Genomic DNA, 12996 nt, shown 5'->3' with positions numbered 1-12996 from the left:
GATAGCTTTCAAATTGACAGATGATTATTCACAGCTCTTAGAAAATATCCATGAGGAATTAATTAGAAGATGAACTCAATTTTGTCCATTTTTAATAAAGGTATACTTATATTGAGGCAAATATATTATGAGATAAGTAAAATATATATGAAAGATAAATCTGAAGGCTGTCATTAATAAATAAAAGTACAATAAATTTTTTTTGTAAATCTCAAAAAAAGATCTTTATCACATTTAATGGTATGCAGAATTTATAACCTAATTTTCTTAGTTATTTGTCTATTGTATCAATAAATCTGTGATCAATAATTGCCACTTAGAAATTTATTAAAAAGCATCTGTAAATATAAAGTTAAAATAATGGCTGGTCATGTGTCTTTTTTAATATGCTTCGTAGAAATCTTACATGAGCATTACAAACATTTCACACCTTGCAAAAAAGCTACTTCTTGATTCCTATGTTGGCTTTTCAATCACACAAAGCTTACTCCACTCCCAGTCACAAGCCTCACCATCACTATATTGGGAATAGTAGAAAAACAATAAAAATTTTTAGCCAGTAGTAGTTATCTAAATACCATGAACAGCTGTCCAGATGACATGATAAGCCTTGTATGGAGCCAGCACTCTTTGTTAAAGCAAAGCAAACTGTCTTTTATTTCTCATAGCCAGTGTTGGAGGCAGTAATTCTGTAGACACCAAGAAAACTTGAAAAGCAAACAACTTAAACATTTTCTTAATTATTTTATCCCTTTGAAAAATAAAAGGTAGATTTATAAAATGTGAGATATTATTCCCCAAAGTAAGAAAAGTTTGGACAACAAAGGGTTAAAAGAACAAGTGAGCCCTACCGTACCCAGAAATGATAGAAGGCTCTTCTCCTCTTCGGTGCTACTATCCAACCACTCGGCCACATCACCGGGGGAAAGGAGACTCATTCTCCAGCCAGAAAACTTTTCCATACAGAGCACAATTATTGAATGATGAAGTGGGAAAAAAGGGACACAGAGACTAAATTCTTGGGGGTCCAACACTTAAATTGCTGGCTAGGCTGTAATGAAAGAGAAAATGTGATCCTCCCTCTACTCTGAATTCTGTCTCTGTGACATCAATCTAATACAACGATGGGGGTGGGGGGGGTAGAAACGAAATAGAGAGGGTTAAAAGAGGGTGGTAGAAGAAAAGGGGAGAGAAATTTGTCCTCTGTCTCTTGGTGTTAAGCTTTAGCCTGAAAGAGAAACCAGCATAATGATTTTTGTTTAATGACAGGAGAAAGCAAGGGGAAAATAAAGAATAAAGACACTCGAAGAAAAAGAAACAGGTTCCTACCCTGGAAGCAGCTTAGATAACCAGACAGCACAATAGCTAATCAGTTAAGTAAAGCATATCCTCAAACAAAAACAAAGACAAAAGAACAAATTCAGCATTTTGTTTTGTTAGAGGAGGAGAAAGGTTTTCAAATTTCCTTTTAATCATCCGCAAGAACTGCAGCCCCCTAACCCCTTCCTGCTTTAGCTATTTCAACAGCATCCCAGCCCCCTTTATGAAGATTTCCTGTGAGCAAAGGCAGGTTGATAAATCTGTGAATAGGAAGCTCTCATCCCTCCTTTCTTCTCCTCCTCCTCCTCCATTCCTCCCCCCACCTTGCATGGCGACTGCATTGATCGACAATAATGGAATCTGTAACAGACTGCCAACAGCAACATTAAGGATATTACAAGTCCACTTCATAAAATTCGAGCTGGTGGTCGGAACTTGGGGGCAATTCTGGGCTTCTAGTCAATAGCTCTGTCTTTCTTTGCAAGAAAGAAAAGGAAGTGTGTGTGTGTGTGTGTGTGTGTGTGTGTGTGTGTGTGTGTGTGTGTGTGGAAAAGAAGGCTGAAATCTGAAAGAAATAGAGGAGTGAGATTATTGGGCTGAAGGTTCAGAGATCCACCAACATAGCAAACGACTGTTCTTCAATTCCTGACACTTATACTGTCATTGTGAAGAAGATCCAGATTAATTTTTAAATGATTTACATTACATACTTTACATGGTTTAATTTAGGACTATTTTACAGCTTTATACCTTATTAACAAGCGAAAAAAATCAGGAAGAAGAGGCATGTTCAGAGACCCATAAATAACTACTATCCCTATTCTTTGGAGATTGATCAGGCTTATTGTTACAAAAAACCAATATTCTTAATTAAAAAAAAAAGACTCCCCCTATTAGCAAAACATTAGCTCTTTTCCCAAACTCTTTTCATCTGTTCTAGTAGTCTGCCTTCAATTAGAGATTCTCCTTGTGTAAGAGGTATAAGCTCCTTAATGTATCCTGAATCCATACCTGTCTCTCCATATTTACTTCAGCCTTCATTATTTTCCACCTGGACTCTAGTTCACTTTGACTATAAGTTCTCTGAGAACACAGACCTTATTTTATATGAATTTTTGTAATACTAATGTCTAGAGCAGTGCCTCACACTTAGAAGGAACTCATTAAGTATTTACTGAAGTTTTAGCTGGCTTCTCTAAAAGTTCTAACAGCTTCAATGCTGGCAACAGATACCCAGAGGAATATATTAGAACCTCTTTTAAAAATTAACCATTCTGACAGATAGTTACTAGTAGTTTTAGCTATAATTCCATTTAATTGAGAAGACAGAAAATGTCAAAAAAGGCATAATGAATTTATATGTTTAAGCAAATTTCTATTTTATTGCTCAAAAAAGACATAAAATTGAAAAGTAGTGATAAATTGGTGTAAAAGATATTTTATCAAAGTCCACAAGCTATACTTGCTTATTAGCATCTAAGCATGAATTGATAATCCTTTTGTAATAACTTTATGACATACCAATAATTCTGGAGATTCCAGGTTATAAACCACTTATGTTTAAGATGATATTCAAACTTTCAGGTGTGATATGGCTTCTGTTTTTTGTTTGTTTGTTTGTTTCTTGATAGGGATCTAGGCTCCCCTTGGCATTTGCATGTTCCACTGAAAGTGGCATGAAAAATTCATTTGTTTTGTTCATTTACATTCCCCCACTATCTAGAACATTATCTGGCACACAGTAGGTGCTCCAAGATCTTTGTTGAATGACTTTATGTACCTCCTTTGAGGTATCATTTTACCATATATAATTTTAAGTTGATCCATTGAGACTCAGCTGAAATATGACTTTTCCACTTCTTCCTTGACACCTTAAGACAGAGTTAATAGCTCTCATATTCATATTTTCATTATTATTGCTCTTATTACTTTAATGAAAATACTTATTTACATATCGGTTTTGCTCCACTATATCTCATGCGTTCAGAAAGCAAAAACTGTTCTACTAATTAAAAAAAAAACTTTTTAAAATAATTTTTTCCTCTGGGACAGCAGATTTTTAAAAAATTTTTAGTTGTAGATGGACACAGTACCTTTACTTTATTTATTTTTTTTATGTGGTGCTGAGGATTGAACCCAGTGCCTCACACATGCTAGGCGAGCGCTCTACCACTGAGCCACAAACCAGCCTCTTAAAAAAAACTTTTTTAATGCCTAGCATATGGATAACAATTTATAAAGGTTTATTAAATGACGTATTACTGAAAATGAGAGTATGATTTTCACATATTAAAGGAAGTTTAAGAGCCAGGTGCAGTGGTGCATATCATAATCCCACTGGCTTGGAAGGCTGAGGCAGGAGGATCACAAGTTCAAAGCCATCAGCAACTTAGTGAGACCCTGTCTCAAAATAAAAATAAAATGGTCTGGGGATGTGGCTCACTGGTTGAGCACCCCTGGGTTCAATCCCTCGTACCTACCCCACCCCCCAAAAGGGCAGCTTAGTAGTAAAGAATCTCACATTTTCCTGATCCATGCCATTAGTTTCCAAATTAACAATCAAAACAAAACCTGGTTAAAAAAATTAAAGTATTTTAAATTTATTTTGCCAAAGAAAAATATGTATAGTCAGAAAGCCCATAAAAATAATCTAGCTCTGGGGCTGCAGTTGTAGCTTAGTGGTAGAGTGCTTGCCCAGTATGTGTGAGGCACTAGGTTCAATCCTCAGCACCATATAAAAATAAACAAATTAAATAAAGCTCTTGTGTCTGTTTACAGCTAAAAATATTTTTTTAAAAAAATCCAGCCCTACAAACCTGTCCTCTAATTTGAGAGTTAGCAAATGAAGCATCCTAGAAAAAGTTCTATATTGAAATTTTGTCATAATATATAAGGTATCACACTGTTTTTTTCCCTTCTCACAATCAGAACTTAGCATCAATTAGTCAGTCCTTCTTAATTTTAAATTTTCATTAAAAATAAAGCAATAAAACTTACCTGAATATATAACTCCCTCTTCAATTACTTAATATTCCTGATTTTCATTACAGCTGCCTATACTTGTACTTGCGGATTCATTCTCTTAACATTAGTGCTAATACATGTGAAATACTATTTTAAGCATTGGGATATAGCAGTGAACAAGAGAAAAAAAAAATCTCTGCCCTTAAGGGATTTATAGTCTATGATGGGTAAATAAAAAACAAAATTAAGAAGTGAAATATGTATACTGTGTTAGATGGTAAATAGTGCAGAGGAGAAGAAAGGAAGGGGTATAGGTAATGTTGAAGAGCTTACAATTTTAAAGAGTATAGTGAAGGAAGGCATTACCCAGTAACTTTTGACTACAGGATCGGAGGTGCTGGGTTTTAGGAAGAGGGAATAACCAATTGAAGCATAGAGGCAATGGAGCTAGATTAGAACGAGGAGGAGAAAAATAAAAGATCAGGACTGTAAAGTAATAAAAAACCACATCATGTAAACTTGTTCATTTTTATACTCTCAGCTTCATTATAATGGGGAGGCATTGAAGCAGGAGTGATTCATAAAGCCATACTTTTTTAAAAAATAAGAACTACACTGATATAATTCATATACCACAAAATTCATCATTTTAAATGGTTTTTGTTTCTTTGGTGCTGGGGATTGAACTCAGAGTCCTTATATATGTAAACACATGCTCTACCACTGTGCTACACATCCAATCCTACAGTGGTTTTAATACATTCAGAAAGTTGTGCAACCATCCCTAATTGCTTAATTCCTGAACCTATTTTCATTGCCCTCCTAAGAAATTCCATACCCATGAGCAGTCATTCTCCATTCCACCCCATCCCTGCAACTCCTTAGCACTACTAAGTTTTGTCTCTATAAATTTGCCTATTCTGGACATCTCAAATAAATTGAATCATGTAATATGTGATCTTTTGTGCTTGGTTTCTTTCACTTAGGCTCATCTATGTTTCAGTAAGCCTCAATATTTATTACTTTTTATGGCCAAATAACATGTCACTGATGGGCATTTGGGTTATTTCTGCTTTTTAATATTACGAGTAATGCTGCTTTATATAAACATCAGTATTCAAGTTTTTGTGTGGAAGCCTTACACTTTAAAAGTATATTCAAATAAGATATTGATCTGCTTTGTTTGTACCAAAGAATTTTAAAATGTTATAGAAGACACTTATAATTTCACAAGTGTTGTATTTTCCTTCTAATTCATCAGGAATTTTCATTCTTCTTGATTAAAAACAAAATCACTAACTCACTCTATTTGCTCTTGATGTAGTATTCCTGTACATGGGAAAAGATCAACACTAGACATTCAGGAATGAATAATGACAGGTAATTTATGACAAAAGATCATTTCCTAAATTTATATAAATTGGTAAAGTTGCAGAGTTTTTAAAATAACTTTATATTTTGATATAGTTTCAAACTTACTAAAAAAGTTGAAATAATACAAGGTACTTCTATGTACTCATTCCAGATTCACCAGCTCTTATATTTTGCCACCTCTATAATCAACTACTTCAGTGCATATTTTCTAAAACAAAGGCTATTCTCTTATATAATCAATAATAATAATAATCGAAATCAGGAAATTTAACACTGATGTTGGTTGATATTTTAAAGACAAGATTAAATATGCCACTACATGTATAATCCACTCTATGAATTCTATTTTGATATCACAGAAAGCTTTTTACTAGAAAAACAAATATTCTTCAAGCAATAAAAAACCATAAGTTCTGAATACAAGTGTAAGTTATAGTCTCTATCATGTTAAAATAACTTTTGATTGGTTTTTATTGACTGTATTAACATTCAGTATATTGTGGTAATAAAGGATTGAAAGAATAATTCGTTTTCGAACAGGCAACTAAAGGGCCGGTAAAGTGATTACATTTCCATCTTGTTAATCCTTCAGATAATATATAATACTTTCCTTTAAAAACGGCTTAAAGTAAATGTCAAGCCATAATTTTAAAAGTACTTTGATGAGGAGATATTTTTAAAAATATTTTTAGTTATACATGAACAAATATCTTTATTTTGTTTATTTATTCTATTATTTTTTTAATATTTAGTTTTTAGTTGTACACAATACCTTTATTTTGTTTATTGTTTTTATGTAGTGCTGAAGATTGAACCCAGTGCCTCACATGTGTGAGGCAAGTGCTCTGCCACTGAGCTATAACCCTAGCTCAGATGAGGAGATATTTTATATTCTAATAGGAATAGAGTTAAATCCTCTGAATCTACAGTTTAACACTTTAAATAGCACCCTGAATATATATAAACCTCAAGCCACTTACATAAATTATTTATCAGTGACTATTCTCTCACATTGTTTTCACTTGCCCAACATGTTACCTTTATATTACTGGATCAAAGCAGTGAAGCTAAGGTGACATGTCACTTGCTTGGATTTAGGAAGCAAGACAGCTATAGTTGAATAGATAACTCTTCTTCAAAAAGACCTAGAAAATAGCTAATTTATAATTATTTTTAATTCTCCCCTAAAATAAAGTTAAACTTTATAATTAATTTTACTCAAAGGGTATTCAATTCTTGAACTCCATCATCTAGCCCCTAACAATAGTCAAGCAAATAGCAGCTATATAATATTTATTGAGTGGATAGATGATAGATAAATATAACACACCTAAAATAATAATGACTCTCTAAGTATACTGAAGATCACTAGGATAATATCTCCTCTACTAGGTCCAGCAATAATCTGAATACTTGTATCATTAGTAATATTAATAGATCAAATGTGTTGCATATTTACAATATACTAAGTAGTATATGAAATGCTTTACATGTTTAACTTCATTTACTCCTCCTACCAGCCTATGAGGTTATGAATTTTCCCCTACCATTTTATAAATGGAAAAAACTAAGGTTTAAAGAAACTTCAGACTTGGACAAGTGGCAAAGCCATACTTGCAGTAAAGGGTGGCAGGTATGGGGTGACAAATAACTCCTATTCTACTACTCACACTCTAAACCACTTCCTATATTAGAGCTTCTGTTTATAGCATTTTTAGATATTTTGGGTGAGGTATGAAGGATGATCTGAACAGTTATTAGGTAGGAACAAAAACTATTTTACTTCATCATAGACTACAGCAAGGCTGAGAAAACTGTATAAAAATCCAAAGGGTCAACTGCAAAAATCAGGAAGCCAAACTTCATAGTTTCTAATGTGAATGGATAAAAAGATGAATCAGTTTGAATTTTAGAGTGTATAGATATTTGCTTTGTTCCTTTCTATCAATAAAAGGTTTTTAAGGTTTTTAAGTACAATTGTTTTTCACAAATACATCTTAACAAGTTCATTGATTTATTGAAATGCTTGGTACATAGTTAAGTATTTAATATTTGTTACATGAAATAAATAAATACATTTTTCATACCTGATAAGGATATTTGACGAGATTATTTGTTGCTAAAAGCATTTAATGAGGCTGTTTGATGCTAATTGAAAAATCTTCCACTGCTAATTTTACAATAGAAATGATGTCAATTTTTTAGCCATCATTTTAAGTGATGTATTAAAAGAAAAGGAATGCAGCATGTTTAAAGGGGAAAATACAATGTCTGGTGGTGTTAAGAGAAAAATCAAACTTGGACAGGTGGTGTCACCAGAGATAATGGACAAAACAAAGGAAATAATTTATATAACAAAAAGTCAGCCAACAGATTGGGAGAAAATATTTATAAACCAAATAGCTGAATGAGAATTTAATATTCAAAATATAATCATACAACTCAATAGTAGAAAACTGAATAAAATCTTTAAAAACAGGCAAAGGACCTGAATGGACATTTATCAAAAGAAATAAAAATGGGAAACAGATGTATGAAACAATGCTCAATGGCACTAATTATTAGGGAAATGTAAATCAACATTATCATGAGACATCACCTCATTATGATGCTTATCAAAAAGACAAGAGGTAACAAGCACTGGTGGGTGTAGAGAAAGAAAACACTTATACACTAGTGGAAATGTAGACTGGTGTAGCTGCTGTGGAAAACAGTATAAACATTCCTAAAGAAACCAAATAAAACTACCATGTAACCCAGCAATCCTTCTTCTGAATATCTAGTCAAAAGAAATGTAATCTCCATCTTACAAAAATATTTGCATTCCTATGTTCATTGCAGCATTATTCACAATAGCCAAGATATGAAAATAACCAAACTGTCTTTTGAAGAATGGATGTATAAAGAAACTGTGATACACATTCACACACACACACACACACACACACACACACACACACACAATATTATTCAGCTTTGAAAAAGGGAGATTCTGTCACTTGTAACAACTTGGAAGAACCTAGAGGACACTAAGCTAAACACAGAGAGAATCTAAAAGAAAAAACCTAAAATCCCCAAAACAAATAATAAATACATAAATTGAGAAGAAAAGTGGTTATTAGGGGTAGAAGAAATAGGAAGATGTAGGTAAAATATTACTCAATTAAGTAGGGTGAGTAAATATAAAGATCTAATGTATAAAATGAAGACTAATAATATTCTATCAGTGTAATGGTTAATCTGAATTGTGAAATTGATTGGATTAAGAGACGATTATTAAGGGGCTTCTGGGTGTGTCAATGAGGGTATCTAAGAATGACTGGTATGTGGGACAGCCAACTGAAGTGGAGAGCCTCCCTAAGCATGGGTAGCACTGTCCAATAGGATGATGGAATAAACGTTGGAAGAATTAGGAAGCAGCAGCAGATGCAAGCTTCATTCTTCTTGAATGGGTTCTTGATGGCTGCTGCAATCCTCTGAGGATATCGGACTCTCATTTCTTCACTCTTCCCAAAGTGGACTCTGCCAGTGATTCTCCAGGGAGTTTCCAGAACCTTTTAGTCTCAGACTAGGGTAGCACTGGTTGATTCCTCTTGTTCTGGGGCTTGTGCTGCACAGCTTCTGGTTCTTACAGCTCTCCAGCCTGCGGATGGCCACTATGGACTACCTAGCTTCTGCTGCATAAGCCAACCTAATAAATCCCCTTTTCGTAATTGTACTTCCTGTTGATTCTGTTCCTCTAGAGAACCCTAATACAATCATATACTGAAAACTTCTCTACAGACAAGATTAAGGCACTTTTACCACCCAAAACTAACCAAACAAAAAAACAAAAGGAAAAAAAGAGAAAGGAAGGAAGAAAAGGTAACTGGTGTGTGTGTGTGTGTGTGTGTTTGTGCGCGCGCGCGTGCGCGTGTATGCGCGTGTATGAATACATGTATAAATATCATGTCGAACTTACACATATACAATAAAAAAGGCTGGTAGGTACTAATAGTTAACAAGACTATATCCAGTATTAAAATGTTTTGGAAAATCAAATAAGAAAATCATGTGTTTTTATATTTACATTTTTTTACAGTAAAAACAACAACTATCAAAAGGTTCACTATATTTGTTATCACCTGAATTGTTACACACCATACTGAGATGTGAGAAAACATCCTTGATTGAAAAAATGAATTCCACAATCAATAATTTCCTTAGGGTTAATATTTGAATCTGTTGCAAATCAGGCTTTAGTACAAGAAAGAGGTAACAAAACAGGTGCATCAACCAATATGTAAAACATGCTCTATTTGATCTTAAATGAGATTAAAAGGTAGAACACTGTACAGAACTACATTACTATCTTCTTGGGAAATTTATTCATACAACAACGGAACACATAGTATTTGTGAAATAATAGAATGAATTAGAAAAAGACATTCTCAAAAGTCTGATCTACAGTTGACAGTGTACTCATAGTCAATAAAAAAAGTCACACCTCTGGTTTATGCATGTATATTTATAAGTGATATACATGGGCTCTAAATCTATATAGCAAATATTAGTGAGGTATACTTTTCTTGTTTTGAATAAAAATAAAGAAATAAAGTTTTTACAGTTTTTTTTTTCCACCCATAATGGACAGCTGCCATACTACCCTGGCCTGGACCTATTTTAATTTTAGAAAGAGCACACTTAAATGGCCTTTGCAGATAGTTAAACACTAAAATGATGATAGCACTCTTTCTTTCAGAACCAGAGAATGCCCTCAGAATTCTAAACACAATATGGTCTTCTGTCAGTTACTACTTTTCTATTGAGAAGAAAAGTGGTTATTAGGGGTAGAAGAAATAGGAAGATGTAGGTAAATATTACTCAATTAAGTAGGGTGAGTAAATATAAAGATCTAATGTATAAAATGAAGACTAATTAATAATATTCTATCAGTGTAATGGTTAATCTGAATTGTGAAATTGAGGTATACAGTGGATAAATTCCCTAAGGGACCCTCTAAAGTTTACAACCTTCAACCTGTAAGAGAACCAACAGTGGAACACACATAGAGGCAGTCATATCCATTGTTAGTCAGTATTAGAGTCTGAGTCAGCATACAAATTGAAACAGATCTGCCATCTCAGGTCCACATTAATTTTACACTTTCACAGAAGTAGGATAAGCAATCCAGCTGTTTAAATCCACTGAAGCAGTTAAGTATGCTGATCTTATTTTCTGGAATACCTATATAAAGACAAAGTAATTTTAAACCACTATATTTACTTAGGGATGTCCTCAGCTCTATTAACTCTAGTTAGATTTAGCTATCCAGATTTAAAGAGAGAAAGTATCCTTAAGGTCTTTTTCATTCAAACTAAACTGATCCTTAGTCAAGACTGTATTTTAGTCAGGTGTGGTGGCACATGCCTATAATCCCAACAACTCAAGAGGCAGAGGCAGGAGGATTGCAAATTCAAGGCAAGCCTCAGCAAATTAGGGAGACACTGTTTCAAAATAAAATTTTAAGAAGGGTTGGGGATATAGCTCAATGCCAGAGTGCTTGCCTTGATTCAAAATCCAGTGTGGTAAGAAGGGGAGGGGTGCATTTTATTGTCTTTTTTAATAGTACAGGTATAAATATAAGAGCAGAATAAAGGAAAAGTAAGGGGATACTTTGTTATTTGAAGGAATTACTTGGTTTGTACACTGACCTTCATGATTCTTTCTCTTCTCTCCCTTTAAAAGAAAAATTTGAATAGGACATTTCCCTTTGCCCTCAAGTTTTAAATAAACCCAAAGTAGATTAAGTATTCCCACATTTCAAAGAAAGCAGAAATTATCCAGATCTTATTAAGAAACTATCCAGATTTAAAGAGATCTCTTTCTGCTACCTACAACTCTTCAGTCTTTATATGCTGAGAATGAGGATTTGAAGATCAACTTTCAAAATACTAGTTTCTGTCTAGATGGGAGTATTCCCCACTTACCTCTCCCACAACCAAATAAAGACATACCAAGAGACTCACTTGCAAAGACTGGTTATACCTAATTAAAAAGGTTAGAAAGCGAGGAAGGTAGGGGGAATATGACTGTTAAGGGTTGAATTGTGTATCATACAAATTCATATGTTGAAGTGCCAATCTCCACTACTGCAGAATGTACCTTAATTAAAAATGGGTCCACTGTAGATATAATTAGTTAAGATGAGGTCACTATAATGGATTATAATCCAACATGACAAGCATCCTTATAAAAATGAGAAATGAGGGCACAGAGGCACACACAGAGAAAAATCCATTTGAACATGAAGGCAGAGATCGGAGTGATGCTTCTACAAGTCGAGGGACGTTAAAGGTTGCCAGCAAACTACCAGAATCAAGGAGAGAGGCATATAACATAATCAATCTGTAGACCTCAGAAGGAAGCAAACATGCTGACACTTTGATCTCAGGCTTCTTAGCCTCCAAGAACTGTGAGATAAAACATTTCTATTGTGTAAGTTGCTCAGTCTGTGGTTCTTTGTTATATCAACCCCAGAAAAATAATATATTGACCAGAAAGCAGTGGAGCACTCTGCACTCTTGCTGTCTGGAAGAATAAGGGTACAAAGAAAAGATGTAGTAGATTCCTGTGAGTTAAGCAGACACCATTCCTATGGATGCTGGATTTCTAACTCCAAAGAGGTATACAGTGGATAAATTCCCTAAGGGACCCTCTAAAGTTTACAACCTTCAACCTGTAAGAGAACCAACAGTGGAACACACATAGAGGCAGTCATATCCATTGTTAGTCAGTATTAGAAAAGCAGCAATACGCAACAGATGCTTGTAATTCCATGTCCAGCTAAGCAAAGATTTCTGTATCTTCTCTCCCATTCAATCTTCCTGCTCCCATGCCATAGGAATTGGAATCAGAAAAGGGAGAGGCAGGAGCAGAAGGAATGAAAGAACTGCATGGATACCTCCAGTGGTGGGGTAGTATAGAGAAGTTAAACAGAATAAGAGAATTTTAAACTGAAGTAACTGTGGGAGACCAACCTTGTACATGACTAAGTTAATTCCCCTACTGGGCGATGTGGCCTCAGGCACTCATGCTGCTGGACTGCCCTGCTCTTCTAGGGTTCGAGTGACTTGTGTCCTCCTGCCCAGGCTTGTCTTCCTACAGCACCATGGGTGGAGCTATGCTCATCTGTTCCTTTGTAACATTACCCCTTGCCCTGTTTAGGATAGAATCTTCCATGGAAGTGCCTTGTGTGTGTCCCCTTCTCTTACTGCACCCTTGGGTGTGGCTACCCAGATGTCAGTCAACCTGCTGACAGTAGACATCATGAAGAGACTCAGCCCCCTGAAACCTGAC

The 12996-nt window shown here is 34.6% G+C and overlaps 1 protein-coding gene across 7 annotated transcripts in view; it reads right to left on the bottom strand.

Annotated features, from left to right (window-relative positions):
* The window catches only part of Rasal2 (RAS protein activator like 2), a 323464-nt gene that overhangs the window by 104491 nt on the left and 205977 nt on the right, over positions 1–12996 (bottom strand). The window contains exon 1 of one of the 7 annotated variants that reach the window (XM_021722626.3): positions 857–1810. The exons of the other annotated variants lie outside the window; for them this stretch is intronic. Within the exon in view, the coding sequence (XP_021578301.2) occupies positions 857–962 (106 nt within the window). The 5' untranslated portion in view covers positions 963–1810. Of the gene's footprint in view, positions 1–856; positions 1811–12996 lie in introns of those variants that run through there. 7 annotated transcript variants of the gene reach the window in all.

Source organism: Ictidomys tridecemlineatus, chromosome 10 (assembly GCF_052094955.1).
Source record: "Ictidomys tridecemlineatus isolate mIctTri1 chromosome 10, mIctTri1.hap1, whole genome shotgun sequence".
Lineage (NCBI taxonomy): Eukaryota > Metazoa > Chordata > Mammalia > Rodentia > Sciuridae > Ictidomys > Ictidomys tridecemlineatus.
The sequence above is the reverse complement of the archived record's forward strand: the minus strand, read 5'-3'. Positions and strand labels throughout refer to the sequence as shown.